The sequence below is a fragment of the Ceratotherium simum genome, chromosome 2 (assembly GCF_057802395.1).
Source record: "Ceratotherium simum simum isolate JZ-2026a chromosome 2, ASM5780239v1, whole genome shotgun sequence".
Classification (NCBI taxonomy): domain Eukaryota; kingdom Metazoa; phylum Chordata; class Mammalia; order Perissodactyla; family Rhinocerotidae; genus Ceratotherium; species Ceratotherium simum.
In genome coordinates this window covers 29,212,789-29,237,565 of record NC_141901.1, presented here as the reverse complement: position 1 = coordinate 29,237,565, position 24,777 = coordinate 29,212,789, and the positions used below count along the sequence as shown (strand labels likewise).

At 39.2% G+C, this 24,777-nt stretch overlaps 1 protein-coding gene and 1 pseudogene across 8 annotated transcripts in view; one reads left to right on the top strand and one right to left on the bottom strand.

The window, feature by feature from the left end:
* LOC147917790 (membrane cofactor protein-like) overlaps positions 1–24,205 on the bottom strand; it is a 183,082-nt gene extending 158,877 nt beyond the window's left edge. For 3 of the 8 annotated variants that reach the window (XM_087439866.1, XM_087439850.1, XM_087439860.1), the window contains exon 1: positions 23,933–24,200. In XM_087439866.1, coding sequence (XP_087295992.1) covers positions 23,933–24,122 — 190 coding nt within the window. In that variant the 5' untranslated portion in view covers positions 24,123–24,200. Of the gene's footprint in view, positions 1–2,721; positions 2,770–3,110; positions 3,153–3,700; positions 3,884–9,474; positions 9,673–10,518; positions 10,605–17,469; positions 17,573–17,905; positions 18,095–23,932 lie in introns of all 8 variants that reach the window. The other 5 variants (XM_087439835.1, XM_087439842.1, XM_087439830.1 and 2 more) reach the window with 4 other exon arrangements.
* Positions 12,522–12,918, top strand: LOC101402261 (ubiquitin-ribosomal protein eL40 fusion protein pseudogene; annotated as a pseudogene).
* Positions 24,206–24,777: the final 572 nt, after the last annotated feature.

The window sequence follows — 24,777 nt, the reverse complement described above, 5'->3', positions numbered from 1 at the left end:
CTATGTTCATAGATTGGAAGACTTAATTTTGTTAAGATGTGAATATTTACACAAGCAACCTACATGTTAAATGCAACTCCTATCATCTTGTAATATGCATTTTGCAGAAATATAACAATCCATGCTATAATTCATATGAAATCTCAAGGGACTAGGAGTAGTCAAGACAACCTTTAAAAAAAGAGTGCATTTGAAAGGACTCACACATCCAGGATTTTACAAACTTCCTAAAAAGTTACAGTACTGAGAACAAAGTGGTACTACATAAAGACAGACATGAAACCAATGGAATAGAATAGAGGGCCCAGAAATTAACTCAGATGTATAGTTCAAATGATTGTCCACACAAAGGTGCTAAGAACATTCAATGAGGGAACAGCAGTCTTTTCAACAAATGGTTCTTGGAAAACTGGATACCCATGATGCAAAAGACTTCAGTTGGACCCTTATCTTACACCACATACAAAAAATTAATTCAAAATGAATCAAAGAATCCTAAACTTTGGCAGGTGAAACCACAAAACTTGTAGAGGAAAAACTTAGAGGACAAGCTTTCATGACGTTGGATCTAAGTAATGATTTCTTTTCACTTGGATGTGACTTCAAAAGCATAGGCAACAAAAGCAAAAAAAATAGATAAAAACAGACTTCTTCAAAATTAAAAATTGGTGCATCAATGGACATTATCAATAGTGAGAAGGCTACAATCCACAGAATGGGGAGGAAATATCTACAAATTCATATGTCTGATAAGGGATTAATACCCAAAATATATAAAGACCCTCCCTAAACTCAACATAATTAAAAAAACAACCTAATTCAAAAATGGCCAAAGGACTTATGAAGTCAGACATTTACTTTCCAAAGATGATGAGATAATAAAAGACCAATACACATGAAAAGATAATCACTACAATCACATTAGGGAAATGCAAATAAAAGTCACAATGAGATACTACTTCACATGATAATATTATGGGTTATTATCAAAAAAAGAAAATATTAAGGTTGGTATAAGAAGTGGAGAAATTTGGAACCTTTGTGCATCACTGGGTGGGACAGTAAATGGCGCAGCCACTGTGGAAGACGGATGGTTGTTCCTCCAAAAAGTAAACACAGAATTACCATATAACGCAGCAATTTTACTCCTATGTATATAGACCCCAAAATTGGAAAACAAGGACTCAGATACTGGAATGCCAATATTCAGAGAAGCATTATTCAGAATAGCCAAAAGGTGGGAACAACCCATGTGTCTATCAAAAGATGAATGGATAAACTAAATGTGGTATATAGAAACAACGGAATATTATTCAGCCATAAAAAGAAATAACGTGCTGATACATGCTACAAGACAGGTGAAATTTAAAACACATTACACTAAGTGAAGTAAGCCAGAACACATTATGCTAAGTGAAAGAAGCCAGAAGTGATTCCACTTCTATGAGGGTACCTAGGATAGTCAAATTCATAGAGATAGAAAGTAGATAAGTGGTTACCTCCCCGGGGGAATGAAGAGTTATTGTTTAATGGGTATAAAGATCCAGTTTGAGATGATGAAAAAGTTTTGGAGACAGAAAGTAGTGATGGTTGCACAACAATGTGAATGTACTTAATGCCACTGAAATGTACACTTAAAAGGGTTAAAATGGTAAAAATTAAAATAAAAAGTTGATCCTGCAATGGAATACTACTTAGCCATAAAAAAAGACAAAATCGTCTCCAGTTGCAACAACATGGTTGGACCTGGAGGGTATTATGTTAAGGGAAATAAGCCAGACAGAGAAAGACAAACACTGTATGACCTCTCTCATATACGGAATATAAACCAACACACGGACAGAGAGAACAGTTTGGTGGTTACCAGGGGGAAGGGAGTCAGGGGGTGGGCACAAGGGGTGAAGGGGTGCATTTATATGGTGACTGACAAATAATAACGTACACCTGGTATCTCACAATGTTATAAACTATTATGACATCAATAAAAAAAGGGGGGGAAAAAGTTGATCTTGAAAAATTAACATAGTATAGTAGCCTGAACATTTCTGAAAAGGAAGTGTTCTACCAGATATTAAAACATATCATAGAACTCCAGTGGAAAAAAAACAATGTGGTGCTGGCACAGGATTGGACTGCTCAAGGGAACAGCAAGACGACTGGAACACCCATGAATTTAACGCACGATAAAACTTGGCAGTTCAAAACAGCTGGAGAGAAAACTTATTCAACAAAGTGTGTACTTAGTCGTTGGATGGGGGTGAGTGGAGTGGAGGGGAACCCTATCTCATTCCAAGTACCATAATGAATTTCAGATGTACCAATGAAAGCAGAAGACATGGTTTAAATGTTTATATACTGTAGCATGGGGAAAAAACCTAAAACTTTTATAAGAAAGACATAATACTCATAGCCTTTTAGGAAAAGATCAATACATCCAACTACCAATTAATGTAAAACTTCTATACATACAAATGACCACTGATAGCAGAATAGTTCAATAAAATATAATATATAGAATTAGAATTTAAACAGAGGGCCTGTTCCAGGAAGAGAGCTAGCACCAGAGATAACCACAAAGAATATGAGCTAGGGTGGTACAGTCCCCAATAGTAGAAATACTATAATGATAATGAGTATAAATCCCCAGACATTTAAAGAATTTTGAAAAAAATAACCAGGAACTTAGAGGATTTTGAAAATATAAGCAGGAAGTTACTCAACCTGAGATACTGGAATTTGGAGGTTTTGTACTGGGAAGAGTCGACACTGGAAAAGAAAGACACAACACTCTTAGCCTTTAGGCAAAAGATCAATACATCCAACTACCTATTAATGCAAAACTTCTACATATACAAATGACCACTGATAGCAGAATAGTTCCATAAAACATGATATATAGAATTAGAATTTAAACAGAGGGCCTGTTCCAGGAAGAAAGCTAGCACCAGAGATGACTACAAAGAATATGAGCTAGGTGTCGTAGACCCCTGAGCAGTAGAAATACTACAATGATAAATGAGTGTAAATCCCCAGATATTTAAAGAATTTTGAAAAACAACCAGGAACTTAGAGGATTTTGAAAAATATAAGCAGGAAGTTACTCAACCTGGAGACACTGGAATTTGGTGGTTTTGTACTGGGAAGAGTCGACACTGGAAAACAAAACAATGTAGACTGGATCAAACACTTGGGAGTGATTGCTGGCATTTGCACCAGGAATTGAAAAAGATTTCTGAAAAATAGAACCAGGAGTTACTAAACTTGAATGATTCAAAATCAGGCGCTTGGTACTTAGAGCAATCAGCACTGGAAAACAAAATAATGTAGACTGGATCACCACTTGGGAATTAGTGCTTTCTTTTCATTTACATGCATTATGCTTTTATTTTTGACTTATTTAGGTAAAAATTCCCATGCTTCAATTTTCTCACAAATGGTTGTTATCCCTTTTACACATAAAAAGCGGAACACAAGAAATTTATACACCTGTGTGATGTACGTAATGTGCTAAGACCCTATGAAAACACGCCAAATCAGAATAGAATTCTTTGTGGATTTTATTTCATACTTGTGTCGTGGAAATCAATGTAAGACAGAGTAAAATAGTAAAATTGCTTCCTTTCAATTATTCTGTTTCATTGACATTTACATAAAAGAAAGACAATCTGAAAAAACCAAGAAGGAAAAAGACACTTTATACCTTTAATGCACGCTGGCATCGCAGGCTCCCAAGTACTGTTGGCGCCACAGACAACTGAGTTGCTGCCACTGAGGTAAAAACCCTCTTCGCATTCAAATACAACCGCCGCTTTGTAGTAAAATTTTTTTCCAAATCCTGATACCAGTCTTCCATTTTGAAGTACTGGATATACACATTTGACCACTGAAAAGTAGAGAAATTACAGAATTAATGGAAGGATGCTTTAACAGAGCACCAGAAGAACTAGTGCAAAGGAGCAATTTCTAGTGGGAACAAAGAGACAAGGAATGAAAGAGAAGATGTTAATTTAAAAGGACAAAACTTTATGTGAGCATTTTAATTCCAGGTGAACAGATTTAGAGAAATCTAATAACTATTTTCCACCTAGAATAGACTGTCATTGTAGTTTATCGGCTTTCCTACATTTTTTTCCAATACTGACAAGTTTTGAGAAAGGTCTGACTACCATACACAAATTCCAGGTAAGTTCAAAGGCAACTTTTTTTTTTTTCTGGTGAGGAAAATTGGCCCTGAGCTAACATCTGTTGCCAATCCTCACCCTTTTTTGCTGAGGAAGATTGGACCTGGGCTAACATCTGTGCCCATCTTCGCCTACTTTACATGTAGGACGCCTGGCTCAGCATGGATTGATAATGGCTGCAGAGATCAAATCCTGGGATCCGAACAAGCAAGCACACGGCCACCAAAGCCGAAGTGAGTGAACTTAACCACTACGCGACGGGCCAGCCCCCCAAAAAAGCAAGTTTTAATACCCTTTAGCTCTAGGGATTTTTTTAAGCATGCAAACGCTGGTTACAGTACTCTGCTTTTTGAGAAAGGTAGGAAAGACTTTTTTGAGCAGGTAATACTTGAGATTATATTTAAAAGTTGCAAAGAAGCTAGACATGCAAAGATATGCACACAGAGAGTTCAGAGGTAGCAACAACATACACGAACTAGGCTATTTACAGAACAGAAAGGCCAGTGGAGTTAGGGCAGTGCTTTCCCAACATTTTGGCCTGCAACCCAGAGACCAAGAAACACATTTTACGCTAGTAAACCAGTATACAAGCACACAGGCCTGCAACAAAGTGAGTCCTTACCCTCCATACCAGTGCACTCTGGTACTTCCCATTCCACTCTACTTCTGAAGAAGTAAACGCTGGTCATGACCCTCTAGATTGATTTCAGGACCCATTAATGGGCTTGGCAGAATTTGGGGAAAAAAAGCCCAAAATACTGGCCCGGCACTGAGTACAGGAAAACATCTTTTGAGATTAAACCTGAGCAATAGCTCAGGGCCAGATGGTGTAGAGGCTTGTGAGACAGAAGAGCGCTCTTCCTCCTTTCCCTGGATCTGAGTTTCCTCAGGTGTCATTTCCCTTCAGCCTGAAGAACTTCCTTGAGCAATTCTTGTAGTGCAGGTTGGCTAGTGACAATCCTCTTAGCTCTTGTTTATCTGAAAATGTTTTTATTTATTTGACCTTCAGTTTTGAAGACCTCTCCTTGACAGAGAATTCTAGGTTAAGTGTTTTCTTTCTCTTGCAGCACACTAGCAGGTATTATTGTCCTCTGGTGTCCACAGTTCCTCCACAGTTCCTTAAGGGAAGTCGGCTGTCATTCTCCTTGTGAGGGTCACGGGAAGAGAGAATGGATTTGTTTCCTCTTGCTGGCTGCTTTTTCTTTTATCTTTGTTTCACTAGTTTACCAGGATGTGTTTAGTTCAATGAGAGTTTCTTGGTAAATTTAAAAAATTTATTTATCCTGCTAGGTTACTGAATTTCCTGGACCTGTAGGGTTGTTGTTTTTCATTATCAAACATATGATAATGTTTGGCCCATATTTATTCAAATAATTGTGTGTACTGTTCCTTCTCCTCTCTTCCTGAAACTCCAATTACATGTATGTTTGACTGCTTGCTACCCTCCCACAGGTCTGCAAGTCTCTCCCTCTTTTCTTTAATATTTGTTTTCAAAGCCTGTTGGAAGTCTACTGTCCTGACTTCCAGTTCACTACTCTTTTCTCTGTTGTGCTAAATTACTGTTAATTGCACTAATGATTTTCTTTAAGTTAGATTTAGTGGCTATAACTTACATACAATAAAACTCACCCTTTTAAGTGTACAGTTGTATGTATTTTGACAAATGCAAATAATCATGTAATCACCACCACAATAAAGCCAGACAAGTTCCATAAGCCCCCAACACTTCCTTATGCCACTTTATAATCAACCCTCCACACACCCCCAACCGCCTGCCCCAAGGAGCCAACCATTGGTCTGGTTTCTATCTCTATTGTGTTGCTTTTCCAGAATGTCAGAATGGGATCACAGCCTCTGACTATGGCTTATTTCACTTAGTGTAATGCATGTGAGGTTTCTTCCTGTTGCTGCAGAGAGTAGATGTTCATTCTGTTTTGTTGCAGAGTCTTATTCCATTGTATGGATATATCATGGTTGTTGATCCATTCACCAGTTGAAAAACGTGGGTTGTTTCCAGTGTGGGCGATTATGATTAAGGCCGCTATGAATATTCTCATACAGGTTTCTTTGTGAACATGTGTTCATTTTACTTGGATTGCTGAGTTGTGTGTTAAGTGTCTGTTTAACTTTATAAGAAATAACCAAACTATGGTTGAAAATGCTCATACCACTTTGCATTCTTACCAGCAATGTATGTAGGTTCCAAGTGCTCCATACCTTGCCAGTAGTTGGTATTTGTACTTTTTTGTATTTGTTTTTACTTTCAGCCATTCTAGTAGGTGCTTAGAGGTATCTCATTGGGGTTTTAAATTACACTTCTGTGATTACTAGTGGTATTGAGCAATTTTTCACGTACATTTTTGCCATCTGTACATCTGCGTTGATGAAATAGGTCTATTCAAATATCCTGTCCATTTTTTAAGAATTGGGATGTTTTCTTATGATTGAGTTTAGAGTTCTTTATATATTGTAGATAGAAGTCCATTATCAGATATGTGCTTTGCAAATATTTTCTCCCATTCTATGGCTCTGTTTTCTCATTCTTCTAACAGTGTCTGTTAAGAGCAGAAGTTTTGAGTACTTAAAGTCTAACATTCATTTTTTTTCTTTAAAGGATCATGCTTTTGGGGCTGTATTTAAGAAATCTTTTGCTTGGTCACAAATGTTTTCTACTGAAAGTCTTATAGTTTTAGGTTTTACATTTAACTATATGATCCATTTTGAGTAAATGTACATGGTGCTAACATGAGTTGTGGTTCTTTTTTTTTGCATATGTATGTCCAGTTGTGCCTGTATTTTACCATTTTTCCACTGAATTGTTTGTACACCTATGACAAAGTCAACTGGACACTTCTGAAAGGGTCTATTTCTGGGTTCCATTGCTCTATATGGTTATCTTTGCACCAATAGCACACTGTCTTGATTATATGCTTTACAGTTATTGACATCAAATAGAATGGGTCCTCTAATTTTTATTTTGATTATTCTACTTCTGGTTTTTCACATAAATTTTAGAATGAGTTTGTCAATTTCTACAAAAAGTTCTGCTGGGATTTTTATTGGGATTACGCAGAATTTATAGATCAGTTAAGGAGAACTGACACCTGTATTATACTGAGTCTTCCAATTCATGACCACTGAATTACTCTCTATTTATTAAGGTCTTCTTTAATTTCTTTTTTGTGTTTTGTTGTTTTTACCACTCAAATCTTACACACGTGTTGTTAGATTCACATGCAAGTATTTTGTGTATTTTGGAGCTGCTGTAAATACTACTTAAAAATTTCAATTCCTAATGGTTTATTACTAGTGTATAGACATACAGTTGATTTTGGTATGTTGATCTTGCGTCTTCTAACCTTGCTAAAACTTTAGTCTTTCAAATTTTCTACATAATCATGTCATAAATGAATAAAGTCTACTGTATTTCTTCCTTTATGAAATGTTTATCTATTTCTATCTTTTGCCTTATTGTACTGGCTAGGACCTCTAATACAATGCTGAATAGAGCGGGGAGAATACACACCCTTGTTCCTACCTCACTGGGAAATAAATTAGTCTTTTACCCTTAAATATAATGTTAGCTGTGGGATTTTTGCAGGTGCCTTCTATCACCTTCAGATAGTTCCCTTTTATTCCTAGTTTGCTGAGAAGTTTTATCATGAAAAGATGAATTCTATTAAATGCTTTTTTTCTACATCTATTAAGATGATCATGTAATTTTTTTCTTTAGTCTCCTGGAAAGGCAAATTATACTAATTAATTTCTGAATTTGAATCAACCTTGCATTCAAGGATTAAATCCTACTTGATTATGATATATTCCTATTTTTATATATGACAGGATTTTATTTGTTAATATATTGTTAAGAAAGTTGGTTCTATATTCATTACGGATGTTGTTTGTTATTTTCTTGTAATGATTTTGTCTGGTTTTGGTATTATGGCAATGCCCTTCCCGTGATATAAGTTAAGAAGTATTTCCTCCTCTTCCATTTTCTTGAAGCGTTTCTGTGGAGCTGCTATTCTTTTTCCGTTAATGTTTGGTAGAATTACCCAGTTAGCACATGGGGCCTGTAGTTCTCTTTGTGAGAAGGTTTAAGTTGTCAAATTTATACCCATAAAATTGTTTGTTTTATTCCCTTATTATCCTTCAATGTCTGCAGGATATTTAGTGACATGCTCTTTTTCATTCTTGATACTGGTAATTTATGTTTTCTTTTTTTCGTGTCAGACTAGCTATAGGTCTATTCATTTTACTGATCTCCAAGAAAATGGTGTTAGTTTCGTTGATTCTCTATTTTTTTCCTCTTTTCAGTACCCCTGATTTCTGTCCTATTTCTTTCTGTTTCCCTCTTTATGCTTAATTTGCTCTTTTCTTTATTGTCTTAAGGTAGAAGTTCAATCTTTTGAGACCTTTCCCTTTTCCAAATCTAAGTATTTCATGATATAAATATCCTGTATGCAATGCTTTTCCTGTATCCCACAAATTTTGATAACGCTGTGTTCTCATTTTTATTCAATTCAAAACACTTTCTAATATTCCTTGTGACTTTCTCTTTGACTCAATTGTTAAGCAGTAGTGTCTTGCACAATTTTTACATATTTGGGGAATTTATGGTATCTTTATTGGATTTCTACATTCATTCCATTGTGATCAGATAATGTACTGTGAACGACATCAACTTTTTGAAATTTGTCAAAAAATTATCTTATTGCCTAGAATATGATATTATAAAATGTTCCAAGTGCACTTGCAGAGAGTAAATATTTCGTTGTGATTCAGTGGTTCCTTTCTTTCAAGAGTCAAATCCCCTCCAATGCCTCCCTGCTTTTGGTCACTCTCAAGTGCCTGAAATATTCCTTTTTAAATATGTTCTGTCATATTTAACAATCTTATCAGTAAGAGAGCTAGTATTTTACAATTTACTCTGTCATCACCTACAGCCACAGCTCTCAGACTTCTTGTAATGCAAGCTAAAACGTTCTCATTTTTAAGCCAGTGTGTGTTGTTTTTTGATGCTTTCTAGCAAAAAAATCCTAACTCAGGCATACACACAGTAGTTCACAATGTAAAACTGGAATGCCAAGAACATGTGAGGTGAGAGGTGGAGAACTCTGCAACTAGAATTGTTTTTGACTCAATTTGACCTATATTAAATTAAATTAGAAAGTCAACTTAACAGGAGGAGGACACACACGGGACTGTTTTGTTTACCTGCAGGTAAAACGATTTTTAAAGTATTTCTACAGTATCTACAAATGAAGAAGGAAATAAATGGAAACGTTTTTACCTTTACACTCAGGAGGGTCACTACTCCATTTGTCATTCCCAGAACAAACAAGTCTGCTCTCTCCGACAAGTGAATATTCATCTGGTCCATTTGAAGGATCACAACTATAAGTTACTACATCATTGTACGTAAACACCTCCTGGTCGCTTCTGGTGTATTTTCCATTTTGTATTTTTGGAGGTGGGCTACAAGACATCACTTAAAAAGAGTAAAAAAGAGGACATGAAAGGCAAAAGGAAAGGTAAAAGATTAAGACGGCATTAGTAAAGTCCTATGAACTCCTTCAATAGATTCATTAACGTGTTTTGTACAATCTAGTCATGAATCCAATATCCAATTAGAAGAAGGATTCTTTGAGAAATTGTATTATCCCCATTTCAAACCACTAACATGGAAATGAACTTTCAAAATAAACCTATTTTCTTAAATACGTATATAAAATATCTATACAAAATATCTACATTTATCTACAAGGCCATGCTACGTTTTCTTCTCATCATAAGAGATGCTGACAATTTAAGGATAAAATATGCTTGTGATTAAAAATAAAATTCGGTGCTACTTGAGAAATGCTTTATAATTTATATATATATCCTTTTGGTATATCGGTAGTTCACAATACCAAGATATTATTGTCTTTTTCACTTTCATCCTTATGAGTGTATGGTGAAATTTTCCAGAGGCTACAAATTATGTGATAATGCAGCAGACTGAATCCCGATGTCATCCTTTAAGAAAGATATTGAGGAGATTTGCGATAATGTAAAACAATGCCACTATTCTCACTGTTTGTTTTGGAAAACTGATGTTTCACAAAAATACGTTGCATATGTTACTATGTATTGAGCTTACTATTCTTAAAAATGAATTAACAAATAATTATTTAAAAACACCTCATTTTTAATTCCAATATAATGAATATCAAGATAGAACCCCTATAAACGAAAGCTCGCCGATCTTTGTCAATTTAAGACGGGAAAAGGGTTCTGAGGCCAAACAGTGTGAGAACTGCTGCTCTAAATTCTAAAGAGAGAATACACTTACCTTGACATGTTGGGGGACTGGCACTCCAACCCACAGTTTCTCCAACAAGTTCACAATATAGAATTTTGTGTCCAATTAAGTTAAAACTAAAAGAAAAAAGAAAAATTGACTGTGTTCTTTATAGTTAAATAGGTGCAAATAATAATGAAGAAAATTTTTATATGGTTGTTGTCCTGCACAACAGTAGTTTGAGAAGAAGTTTCTAAAATAATGAAAACTGCTAATAAAATATGTAACTTAATTAAAGAGTTTCTGGATTTGAACACACATTGGCAAGAGGAAAATGTCTAAATAAATCTGTCATACCTGTTGGTATGGACTCTTTCCTATCTTTGGCAATCACATTACACATTCATTTCTATGCCCTTGCTCACGCCATCTGCCCAGTAAGGACAACGAGTGAGTAGACAGACCAGGCCCTAGAGCTTGCCCGCCTGGATTCGAGTCCCAGCTCCATGACTGACTTGTTATTTGAGCTTGGGTAAGTCCCTTAATGTTTCTCTTGCTCAGGTTCCTCATCTATGAAGAGGGGATATAGTACGCACTTCAGGGGTTGTTCTGAGGATTAGATGAGTTAGCATCTGGCACACAGTGAGTGCCAGGTATGTTTAGCTCTTATTAATATTCTTTAGATCAGAATATCTTCCTAGGAATAGCTCAGGAATACTACTGGATGAAATCTTCTCTGATGATTTAAGTTCACAGTATTCTCTCCTCCTTCTGGACTGGCACTGTAATGATCATGAATAATTCTATGTATTTGGTACTTATTTACTATTTTGCTTTGACACCTCTCCGGATTTACTGTGTTTCTCAAGAAGGCTACAACTTCTTGAGAAGGGTCTCTATCTTAAACTTTTGGTATCCTCCAAAGCACCTAGCAGGCTCTCTCTCTAAAACTAGTAACTGGAAGTTCCAATATCTTCACTTGATCAAGTTAAAAAATAGTAACTGAAACTGCCTGTACACGCTTCCAGCCAACTTTTCCCCAAGTGTCACTCATTGATTCTATATTAGAACATATTAGGAGTGGATTCTGGGATGATGGCAAAGTAGGAAGCACCAGGAATCTGTTTCCCAGCTAGACAACAACTGCACTGGTAGAATCTGCCTGATGTAACTATTTTGGAACTTTGGAGTCTGTTGATATCTTGCATTTTCCAGGGGAAGACTTAGACAGGTAATCAGCCTTAATTTTGGTCAATTTTAGCTCCTAGCACAGTGGCAGCTACCCACCCCAACCCCAATGTGGGGTTCATGTGCATGTGTCCCTGGAGCAGCTTAGAAGCAGCCTGTAGGAGCCAGGTTGGGCAAAAAGGATTCTGTCCTCCAATTATCGGGGATCTGTGCTCTGATCACTGATTGCTGCTTCTGATCACAAATAAGCTGAAAAAGGGGTTGGTAGTCATTGCTGTCACACCTAGCCCTACTCTTGCAAGCCCCTTGCGTGCCAGCTGAAGTGACTTTCGAGGGATTTACAGGTTCAGCGCTCTTTGCCGCTCCTGCATTTTGCAACTTTTCCCCTTTCAGGGACCAGACATTCAAAACTAGGACATTCAAAAACAACTGCATACACAGGGAAAATTAGAAAGTGACTATGCACACCCAGGAAAAGGCTCAAAAACACCTAAGATGTCCTTCAGTTTCATGTCAGGCTGATCCTCAGCATAGAGGCACCCTACAACAACAAACACACACACAAACAAAAAAACTAAGAAAACATCAAGCCTTAGGAAACAGGGATAATCCTTCCAGAGTTACCACATTATTAGATTCAAAGGTTGAGTTCAACAAAAATCACATGGTACACAAAGGAACAGGCAGTACGCCCCTAATCAAAGAAAAAAATAAATCAATAGAAATTGTCCCTGAAAAGACTTCATCGTAGATTTACTAAACAAAGATTTTAAAATAACTGTCTTGCACAGGTGCTCTTGGTGGCAAATTGGAGGTTTCCACTACTGCCACCCTCTTTTTCTTCACTGAGGGGCTGAGTAGCAGACGCAGAGATGCAAATCTTTATGAAGACCCTGATGGGCAAGACCATCTCTCTTGAGGTCGAGCTCAGTGACACCACTGAGAACATCAAAACCAAAATCCAAGATAAGAACGGCATCCTACCTGAGCAACAGTGTCTGATTTTTACAGGCAAACAGCTGGAGGATAGTCGCAGTCTCACAGACTACAATATCCAGAAAGACACCACTGTGTACTTGGTGCTTCACCTGTGGGGCGGCATCATCAAGCCTTCCCTTTGCCAGCTCACCCGGAATACAACTGCTACAGGATGATCTACAAGTATTATGCTCATCTATACCCCTGCACTCTCAACTATCACAAGAAGTGTGGTCACACCAACAACGTGTGCCCCAAAAAGAAGGTCAAATAAGGCCTCTCCGCTAGCTCCTACTTTGCCTGCAGGGTGGCCTCCTGACCGAGCCTCAAGGCCCTGGGGCCTCAATAAAATTTGAAAGATAAAAGAAAACACTGTCTTAAAGATGCTCAAAGAACTATCAGAAAATATAGGAAGTCAAGAAAACAATGTGTCAACAAAATGGAAATATCAGTTAGGAGATGGAAAACCTAAAAGAAACCAAAAGTAAATTATGGAGTTGAAAAGTACAGTAACTGCAATGACAAATTCAATACAGGAATTAAAGGCATATCTGAGCAAGCAGAAGAAAGAATCACTGAACTTGAAGACAGGCGAACACAATTTATCGAGTCCGAGGAACAGAAAGGATTGAACAAAAGTGAACAAAGCCTAAGGTGTGTGCAGGATACCAAGAAGCAGACAACGTAAACTCTGTGGGACTCGCAGGAGGAGAAAATAGAAAGAAGGGGCAGAGAGAATAGTTGAGGAAATAATGGCTGCAAATTTCCCAAATCTGATGAAACACGTGAATATAAATATCCAAAAAGCTCAACAAGCTACAAATAAGATGAACTCAAAGAAACCCACACTTAGAAACATAATAACCAAACTTTCAGAAGCCAAAGACAAAGAGAGAATCTTGAAAGCTGCAAGAAAAGAGTAAATCATCACATCCAAAGGATTTTAAATAAGATTATCAGAAGACTGCTCATCAGAAACTCAGAAGCCATTGACAGTTGGCCAATATACTCAAAGTACTAAAAGAAAGAAAGTGTCATGCAAAAATCCTCGATCCAGCAAAACTGTGTCTCAAAAGTGAAGGAGAAACTCAGGCATTCCCAGATAAACAAAAGCTGACGGAGTTCGTGACCTCTAGACCTCCCCTGCAAGAAATGCTCAAGGGAGTCCTGCAAGGTGAAATGAAAGTACTCGACAGTAATTCAAAGTCTTTTGGATAAATAAAGATCTCACTAGTGGTAGATATATGGGCAATTATGAAAGCTAGTACTACTCTGATAATGGTCTATAACTGCAATTTTTGTTATGTGATTTAAGAGTCTAATCTTTTTGAAGAAATTATTAGTGTAGAAGCTAGTATTATAGTTATAAAGCGTAGATGCTAGTATGACATCAAAATCCAAAAGGGGTGTGATGGATCTGTAGAGGAGCAATTTTTATAACTTACTGAAGTAAAGTTGGTATAAATTCAAATTTGAGTGGTATAACAAAAGGATGTTAAATGTAATCTTCATGGTAACCACAAAGAAAACAGACTTAGAATATACACAAAAGAAGGTCAGAAAAGAAGTTAAACATTTCACTACAAAAATCAGCTAAACACAAAAGAAAACAGTATTACAGAAAATGAGGGACAAAAAAGGCCATAAGGCATATAGAAAAGAAATGGCACAATGACAGAACTAAGTCCCTTCTTCTCAGTGATTACATTAAAAGTTAATGGATTAAACTCTCCAATCAAAGACAGAGCTTGGCAGAATGGATAAAAACAAATGATTCAACTATACGCAGTCTACAAGAGCCCCACCTGAGATCCAAAGACAAAAGCAAGTTGTAAGTGAAAGGATGGAAATAGTGATTCCATGAAAATAGTAACCAAGAGGAAGCAGCCGTGGCTATACTAACATTAGAAAAAATAGACTTTAAATCAAAAAAAGTTACAAGAGACAAGAACATTATATATCAATAAGGGTTCAATACTGCAAGAAGATATAACAATTATAAACATCTATGAACCCAGTGTCAGGCTATCAAAATATAGGAAGCAAAACCTGACAGAATTGAAGGGATAAATACACACTTCTATGTAATCGGCACTTCTACAATAGTAATTAGAGACTTCAATAGCCCATTCACAATAATAAACAGAACAACTAGACAGAACATAAGTAATAAAACAGAGGACGTGAACAACACAATAAACAAACTAGACTCACAGTCACATATAGAGTGGTCTATCCAACAACAGAATATATAGCCTTTTTAAGTGCACATGGGACATTTTCTAAGATAGACAATATGTTAGGCCACAAATTAATGTTACTAATACAATTAATTATATAATATATAACCTAATATATAAATAACAACATAATTATGTAGGCTACAAATTAATATTAATCAATAGACTTAAAAACATAGATGGTGTACAAAGTATTTTTTCTAACCACAATGGGATGAAATTAGAAATTAACATCAAAAAGAAAACTGGAGGGACCAGCCCGATGGTGTAGTGGTTAAGTTCGCATACTGCACTTTGGCAGCCCGGGGTTTGCAGGTTCGAATCCCAGACGCGGACACACGCACCAATTATAAAGCCATGCTGTGGTGGCGTCCAATATAAAGAAGAGGAAGATGGGCACGGATGTTAGCCCAGGGACAATCTTCCACAGCAAAAAGAGGAGGATTGGCAGCAGATGTTAGCTCAGGGCAAATCTTCCTCACACACAAAAAAAAGAAAACCGGAAAATTCACAAAATTCTGAAAATTAAACAACACACATTTAAACAACCACTGGCTCAAAGAAGAAATCACAAGGAAAATTAGAAAATACTTTGAGGTAAACGAAAATGAAAACATAACATACCAAAACTTATGGGATGCAGCAAAAGCAGTGCCAAGGGGGAAATATATAGCTATAAATGCTTACATTAAACAATTAAGAGATCTGAAATCAACAACCTAACTTTACAACTTAAGGAACTAGAAAAATAAGAACTAAATGAAAGCTAGCAGAAGGAAGTATACAATAAAGATTAGAGCAGGAATAAACAAAACAGAGAAGAAAAAAACAATAGAGAAAATCAATGAAACCAAAAGTTGGTTCTTCAAAAAGATCAACAAAATTGACAAGCCTGTAGCCAGATGGACTAAGAAAAGAGAGAAGACTCAAATCACTGAAATCAGAAATCTAAGTGGGGACATTACTACTGATTCTACAGAAGTAAAAATTTTATGATAGTACTTTGAAAAAATTTATGCCAATAAATTGAATAACCTAGATAACATGGACAAATTCCTAGAAACACAAAATCTACCAAGACTAAATCATGAAGAAATAGATAATCTGAACAGGTTTACAACTAGTAAGGAGATTGAATCAGTCATCAAAAATCTCCCAATAAAGAAAAGCCCTGGACCTCATGGCTACACTAGTGAATTCTACCAAACATTTCAAGAAAAACTAACACCAATCCTTATCAAATTTTTCCAAAAATTTGAAGAGGAGGAAATTCTTCCAAACTTAGACTATGAGACCAGCTTTACCGTGATACCAAAGCTAGACAAAGACACTACAAAAAAAGAAAGCTACAGACCAATATCGCTAATGAACACTAATGTAAAAATCCTCAACAAAATACCAGCAATTTTGCAGCATATTAAAAGGATTATACACCATGACCATGTGTAAGTTATTCTTTGAATGGAAAGATGGCTCAACATATGAAAATCAATCACTGTAATATGCGACATCAATAGAATAGAGGAAAAAACCATATGATCATCTCAATTGCTGCAAAAAAAGCATTTGACAAAATTCAATGTTTTCATGATAAAAATACGCAACAAATGAGGAACAGAAAGAAACTACCTCAAGATAATAGATGCCATACATGAAAAATCTACAGCAAACATCATATTTAATGGTGAAAGGCTAAAAGCTTTTCCTCTAAGATCAGGAACAAGACAAGGATGCCTACTTTTTTCTATTCGACATGGTACTAGAAGTCCTAGACAGAGCAATTTGCAAAGAAAAAAAATATAAAAGGCAACGGAATTGGAAAGGAAGCAATAAAATTATCATTGTTTGCAGACGATATGTTCTCCTATGTAGAAAACTGTAAAGATTACATGCATACACAAACAAAAAAATTAGAACGAATAAATGAATTCAGCAAAGTAGGAGGATACAAAGTTGATACAAAAAATCAGTTGCATTTCTATAGTGTATTACATTTACCCTCCAAATGCACATTTTTCATAAATGCCCAGTATTCCCAATACATACTATTAAAAGAGCCCCATAGAACAATGGTTATAATTAAGTTTTTGAGATGCTTCATTACTTTGCAGCAGTCTCAAAGATAAGGTTTTCCAATTTAGAGATCTTGATCAATGTTATGGTCCAGGCTAACCAGGGCAATTTTGGTCTGCTAATACCTTACAGAGTATCTCGATATAAGAATATCTCTGGATGGCATTTCTACCTCCCATTTCCACAAGCCCCACTTCAACTCTGAGAGGTGACATTTTAAATAGGGTGTGCTTTGATGTCAAGGATAAAATCACCATGGTTATTACATTTTAATGCTTGTGATAGGCTTATTATTACATATAGTATTATACAATTTTCCTTTCCTTCAATTTAAATTTCTTTCTATTAATTACACATCTTTTCAGTCTCCATAAAAAAACCAAGAGTTGTTTTGCTTCAAGTACAACTTGTCACAGAGAAAGCAAAATGAAATCAACTTCATGGGAATGCTTAGGAAGAGAAGCAAAACAAAAATGGAATTCACAACATTTACCTTATTTCCTCTAAGGAGCAACTTACTTACCCCTCATTACAAACATAGTGAATCTGTGAACCAAACTCCAAAGTTCCATTTACATATTTTACTTCACCATTTGTGGGTTCTCCTGGATGTCGACATAATTTTCCTAAAAGATAATTTTCAAGTTCATTGTTTTATATGAATTTCAAGACAGATTTGAATCAAAATCAAAATTCTACATTGTTCTTTTGAATTAATGAGACTACTATTTATTTTCTTTAACTATTATAAGGCCAAACTTAAGATTCAGATTTACCTAGGCAACCAACTACCCAGAAAAGGATTCCCTGGAGATTTTTCAAAGCCTGAAAATATACACTGCTATCTAAAAGCTACATTCACATGAGAAAATCATCAGTGCCGCAGTGGAATATGCACCATAAAATGTGTGAATATCTGTAGAGCAACAACAACAACAAAAAAAATTTTGTTTGCTTACTTGTACAAGCCTCCTGGAGAGGCGTCCATGTGTTATCAGGCTGACAGACAGTAGAGGTGGCAAGAGGAGGTGTCTTGAGCATGTATCCTAGACGACACTCATATTCTATTGTGTCTCCAGGCCTATAAGAAGATTGAGCAACACCCCTCACCCTCATAGAATTGAATCTTGGCGGATCACCACAGGCATCTAGGAAGAAGAGAATAAGAACATGAAAATAAAGTACTTTACCTCTTTCACCAGCCTAGCAGCAGGCAGGTAGTACAGAATAAATGGAAAGGTTCTTGGCAAGACACTAAATGACTGGCCCAGGCTTTTACCCAAATGGTGATACTTATGGATGATGTGTCTAGCTCATTTTAAATAACATTCTATCAGCTTTTGGTTTGTTGGGGAATAAGGTGAATTTCCATTCAACAGTAAACTGAAGAGACAATATCAATGGTTTTGGTTTTAAAATATATTTATAGGTACGCATCCTTTCCCACTTTTTCTAAATTCCTTCCAAAACTCACCTCTCCTCTAAGAAGTCTTCTATAGTATGTACCACTCTGCTGGGATTACGCTTCCATAGTTGGAAACACAAACTCATGACCATTTGTCACTTCGGGCTCAGTCTCCTCTCAGGAGGCAAGTTCCTAGAGGTCAGGGACCACACGCCTTCTTTTTCTACTACACCCCGTACCCAGCGGGTGCTCACGAAATGCTACGGTAAGAGGCGATGATGAAATGAGCATCGTGGATTTCACGGATCAAAATGAATATGGACTGCAGAACTTCAAAATAGAAGTACATTACTTCAAAATGAAAACATCATTTCATATCTTTCATATTAGTGAATGGACCATTTTGTAAGTGAATAGATGCCATTTAAATATCAAAATGTACTACTTTGATAGCCTTACATGAAAAAAATTTTGCTTTCTTGGACATTATTTCATATAATTTAATCTTCCTTCACTGCTCTATGGAGCGTGCATTCCCTCAGAAGCTCCCTGAGGTAGCTGTTTGAGCTCTTTATCCAATATATCCCTACAGTAAAGCTACTATATTGCTAGGCTTTTAGATAAATTTTTTACTTCTGGATTTTTTTGGGGGGGGGGATTTTTTCTCCTTAAAACAATGTCATTTCTACTTCAGCAATTCCTCACACTGCAACTAGAATAATATTGATATGATACAGTGACCAACCCTCTTCCAAGTCAGATGCCTGTCAATGGCTCCCCATTGCCCTCAAGGTAATGTCTAAGCCTCCTTAACACAGCTAACAGACTCTTAAAACCTGTCACTATCAGGACGCTGCTCACTCTTGCACACTATTCTCAAGCCATATTCCATTCCACGTAGTGCCCGTTAAGTTATTTAAATGACATTAGCACTCTTGGCCTCCATGCACCATTTTACTCCAGTTTTGACCAGAGACCCTGCCATTCCTCCCACCCGCTCATCCTTCAGTTTCATCCTAGATGCCACTGATTCCTTGAACCTCCTGACATCTCTCAATCAAAAAACTGGGCTAAGTGTCTTCACGCTGCCCAAATTTACTTCTTTCATAGCACTTTGCATATTGTAATTCTTTATTGTTGACACTCCTTGCGAGACTGTCACCTTCTTAGGGACCATGTCTCACTCATCACTGCATTTCTAGGACCTCGGGCCAGAGCTGACTGAGCACGGGTATCAGTTCTATACACTCTAAGGTCCAAATTCAAATTCTTTACTGGTCAGCCAACCTGTTCCAGAGGAATCTGCAAACCATGACTCTTTTCTTTGCTGTTTTTACACTTGTCTTCAATTTTATTTCATTGGTTTAGTTATAGAGAAATTCCTTTATCTGAGTTTTAAATTTCTTTCATGTCAAAATACTTATACTTTATTATTTTATTATACCCATTATTCTTTGTTACTGCTATTATATGAAATGGTATTTTAACATTATCAAAGGTAAACTCCAAATATTTTAGGTTATATTTTTTCCTAAAGTATGGTAACGCAAGATTCCAGTACTTGGTTCGTAGAACAATAGTGATGATAGTAATAATTGTAGAAATATTTAAGCACTACTTGTGCCAACCATATTTTAAGTGCTTTTAAACTAACTTAATCTTCATAATCATCCTATGAGTTGAGATTACTCTTCCATAATAGTTCCACAGGTCCTATTTCCCCCTCCTTAAGATGAGCAAACTGAGGCACAGTAAGGTGAAGTAACTTGCCCAAGAAACATTCCCAGTAGGCAGCAGACCCAGGAGTCAAGCCAGGCAGCCTGGTTCTGTTACCGGATACATACCCCGCTTCTTTACCCACCACACAGGAGAGGCCAAATGAAACTGGAATGCCAGGATTAGGGCAAGGAAAGAGTTTTTATTTCGGGTTATGTCAGTTGGGAGACAAGAGCTCTCAAGCTTCTCCTGTCTCCTCGAAAGATGGGATGCAAAGGGTTTTAAAGGTTGTGAGGAATGTGGCTGCTTGTAGGGAGCGGAGCCTGTGGCCTTGCTGGTCGGTGCTTTCCCACCAGCCTGCATTTGGCCTTGTGAGGTTGCTGGCAGGGAGGAGGATGGCGAGATAAGGGAATCGCAGGTGGATGTCCTTCAACTGTCTCTCCGTGGTGGATGGTGGATTCTGGTGCCAGGAGGCCAAGGAGTTGAGGCCTGAGAAGCTTTAGCTTCTTGGTATTTTCTGGATATCAGTTTCCCTGTAACAAACCTCAAGAACTGGTAATTAGCCAAAACTTCAGTGTGAGCCCAGCTTGAGGCCACCTGGGCTTTTAACAATTAGTAACTTCTGTCTGCCTTGTGAAGTTCAGGGATAAAAAAAAATACCCAATATTTACATATGAATGTAATCTAGAGAAGCAGGGAAAGAGGATGAGTGCTTTTGGTTTCAACCCCATATATGCTGGGCTTAATTTAGGGGAACTGATATCAAGGCTGGCATCAATAACATCATGTCTGAATTTTATGATGGTGATTCTTCATTCCTGACTATCCTGCTGCTTTTCACAATTATTCACTCTGTGATCTAGTCCTCTCCTTTCTCTTGCCTGCTTTGCCCTACTGCTGCCTCACTGGGTAGCTTGGCAGTCCATGAATCCCCGAGCCTGCTCAACTCTTGTCTTCTAGATAAGAAGATAATCATCTTAAAGCTTTATGCACTGGAGAGAGATTTGGCCACATAATTTCTTTTCTTGCCCATCTCCCAGGATTCTGGTAACCTAGCGACTGACCAGATAAGGACTGCTCTCTTTGCACTGTAATATGCAGAGGAAGGAAACTAGGTAACTACTGTGTAAGCACTTACTGATCTTGGCTTCATATTGGAAAGAAATAAAAGACCTAAAGCAGACAGAAGAGACCATCCATTACAGAAGATTGTGGCTTTTGTCCAAAAAAGCAGACTCCTTCTAGAGGAATGAAACTGCTCCAAGTTACAATTTCAACTGTAAATGAAATTCGACAAATGTTCCCTTCTGCAACCTTGTAACATTTGGCCACTACCTCTAAGATGACAAGCCTCCCAGGCACAATAGTGTCTGCTTACAAAACCTTCTCCTCAGGAGCTACTTCAAAAGTGAAATGTTTATTTTATCCACATTTTTCCCTGCCCAGCACAGCAAGTTCTCATTTTTACTTCTCCAAGTCTCATACCTCTCCTGATTTTACCTTTCAACGGTAACCTTAACCTTGTTTTTCCTCCTCTTCATTTCTAGTTGTTACCTTCCATGATGCATCCTATTCACTTCAGTTATCTATTTTCCTCTATTTTAAATAGCTTTCAGAGTCTCCTTCAACTTCCAGCTTTAAGCCTATTCTAAAAATTATTCTTCTTAAAAAATTCCTTTTACTACCACTGTTCCACCACCCACTCGCCTCCTACATAGAAATGACCTTGTTAATGATCTGTAACAAGCAAGCCTGCAATACTGTGAGCCCTGGAAAGTCTACTAATGGGGAAGACAGAGCCTCTCTGACCTCAGCTGTCCCTGCCTTAGACTTTTAGGCACCACAGAAAGGCCATCCTAAGCACAGCGCTTTAAAGAACCTTCCTCCTGGAGGCATGTGTGCCTGAGCTCTAAGCCCCTGCTGAATAGTATATTTAATTTTCTGGTATTTAATAGTAATAAAAGTGTTGATATGGAGGCAAAAAATAGTGGACATTTGGAACCACAAGTGTGACAAGACAGACAAGATCTCTGCATTCTAGTTGGGAGAAAACAGAAAAGATAGTTTTGGAAGGGTGACTACAAGTTGGGGGGGATTTAAGCTGGAGAGTGTGTGGGGGTCTACCTGAGACAGGGTGGTCAGAGAAGGTCCCTCAGAGTGGGTAGCATCGCAAATGAATTTGAAGAATAAGAAGGAGCCATTTATGCAAGAGGCAGGAGGACCATGTTCCAAGGCTGAGGAAATACAAGTGCAGAAGCCCGAAAGTCGAAGAGTCGGCCTGTGTGATGAGCAGAAAGGTCTTCCCTGCCTCCAGTCACTTGTTAAATGCTCTCAGAGACTCATGCTCCTTTCCTCCAGAGCACCTCTCGAGTCATAACATATTCATTAGTATTACATTTTGGTTACCGTCTGCCACTCCCAATAAATTTTAGCAACTATTTCTTGATTACCTACTGGGGATCTAACAATGAGCATAACACAGTCCCTGCTTATACTCATGTGTGTGCGCAAACAGACAAATAAAGATCATGAAAACAGGAATAGTTTGTTATTGCTCACCAGCGTATCTTCAGGACCAGCAGAGGACCTGGCCCAGAGAGGCAAATCTTTGTGGAATGAATGCTGCTAACGAAAGAATGCAGCATACAAACTGTATATGTAATAAGACCTTGAAAATAACTTGGGCATAGAAACACACGTGCATACAAAGACACAGGAAATATACCCAAGTATTAATATGGCTGTCCTTTGTGTAAGTTTTTTACAATACCATGTCTTTTTTACTATATATATCTTTAAAGTACTTATTTCCATTCTATGAAACAAGAAACAAACTTAGTAGATGGGCCTTCAGCTATAGTGTTTGAGCTGTAGGGGAAAACCAGATTAACACTATTTATCGTTCATCTCTTAGGATAATCATTTCTCACTAGGTTTGGCTACCAATGTTTTTGAGCTTACTTCCGATATCCCTCAAATGTGATCCAACCTAATGAAAAGAAGGGAACAATGTCAAAAAGCCTTTTGGTAATAGAACTGGATACTGTCTGTACTGGATGGGCACAGGAAGATAACTACATGGCAAAAAAAAGCAACAGCCTGCAAACGGATACCAATATGATGTTCAGCAACAAGGAGCCTGTGAACGTCAGGTACAAAAGCACAGCGCCCTTCCCAAACCCTCTAAAGCCCAGGCCCCCAGAGCCTGCTCTCACCCCAGCGCTACGGGCACACCAGGCACTTCCCAGCCCCCTTACAAAACGAGCAGTGAGCCTCCTTGCCCCACACTCGGCACCGCGGGGCTGGCCACTTCCATAAAGCACACACCCGGTAACACCCGCCGGGGCTTCCGCAGCCCAGCCCAGCGGGGCACCAACACCCCTCTCAACAAGGCACCACCCTGCCCAGGGAACAAGGGCAAACCCTCCCCACGGGCACAGCCCGAGTCCTAGCAACACCCCCGCGCACCCGGGCACTCAAGAGCAAGCCCTCGCCGCTAGCAGCGGTCCGCGCGCCCATCCCGACTTGGCTCAGCGCGGCCACCGCCCTGCAAGCTTTGGCCAGGGACGCGGCTTGGCCCCGGTAAACGCCGGCCGCACCCACCACCCCGCCCCGCTCAGTGCCGACCACCAAGCACGCCTCCGCCGCCCGCACTACGCGGTCCTCACCCCCCCGGAGCCCCGCACAGCACCACCCGGGGGGAAGCCTGGCCACGGAGCGCCAACTCCGCACGGCCCGGCTCGACCCAGCCCCGCGCCTCCCACCCGACCCACCGAGCGAGGCTCCCCCGCCCTCGGCTCCGGTCCGCCCGCTCCCCGACCCGCTCCGTTCGCCGCCGGAGCGCACACCCTCTCCAGGCTCCTACCGGAGGACACGGGCAGCAGGAGCACTAGGGCCCCCAAAAGGACCCCAACGAAGCTCCAAGAAGAGAAGTGGCTCTCGGGGCGACAGGGAGGTGCCGTGCGCGGCGCGCAAGACGCCGTCATTTTCGGGGAGATCCGCGGGATTCCTGAGAGACGGCGGAGCGGACCTTCTGCAGTCTGGTCACCGTACATAACTATCCCCAGACTCGCAAAGAGTCCAGCGCCGAACGGCAGGTGGGCGTGGCCTCTACCGCGCCCGGAGCGGAAGTGACTCGACCTACCGGGGCCGGGGCTGTGGGCGGGCGGGGCGGATCTGGCGGCTGCGAGGCGGGGCGTCGGCGCGGGGACGGGGCGTCAGGCCCGGAGGGGACGCGGCGTAACCCTGACTGGCATCTGACGGACTGGCGTTGGCGGGCGGCCCCGCCCCCTCCCGCGTGAGCCCGACTCTTCTCTGGCCGCACCCCCTGCAGACCTGCCCGGAAGCCCGAGGAGGCTTGCGGGAAAGGCTGGGTCACCGCCGCGTTCAAGAACGGTTAACACCCCGCTCAGGAAGGGTGGAAAGGAAACAAGTGCGGCGGGGTCATCGTTGTCCCTTTTCCGGAACGCTGGATGGAAGGATAAAGCGCATCGACCTGAAAATAGAAACCCGGGGCCCAGGAGCGGGTCACCGTGGGGCCAACACCCCTCAGGGCTTCAGTTTTGTCCCAGGTGCTCCATCTGTCAGGACTGCCTGGGCCCTTGGTCACTATTCGGCGTTAATCAGGCATAATTGGGGACAATACTTGAGAACTGTGGTTGAGCCTCTGCTCCTGAATCCCATCAAGGCCTGCTAGACTTCAAATCCACA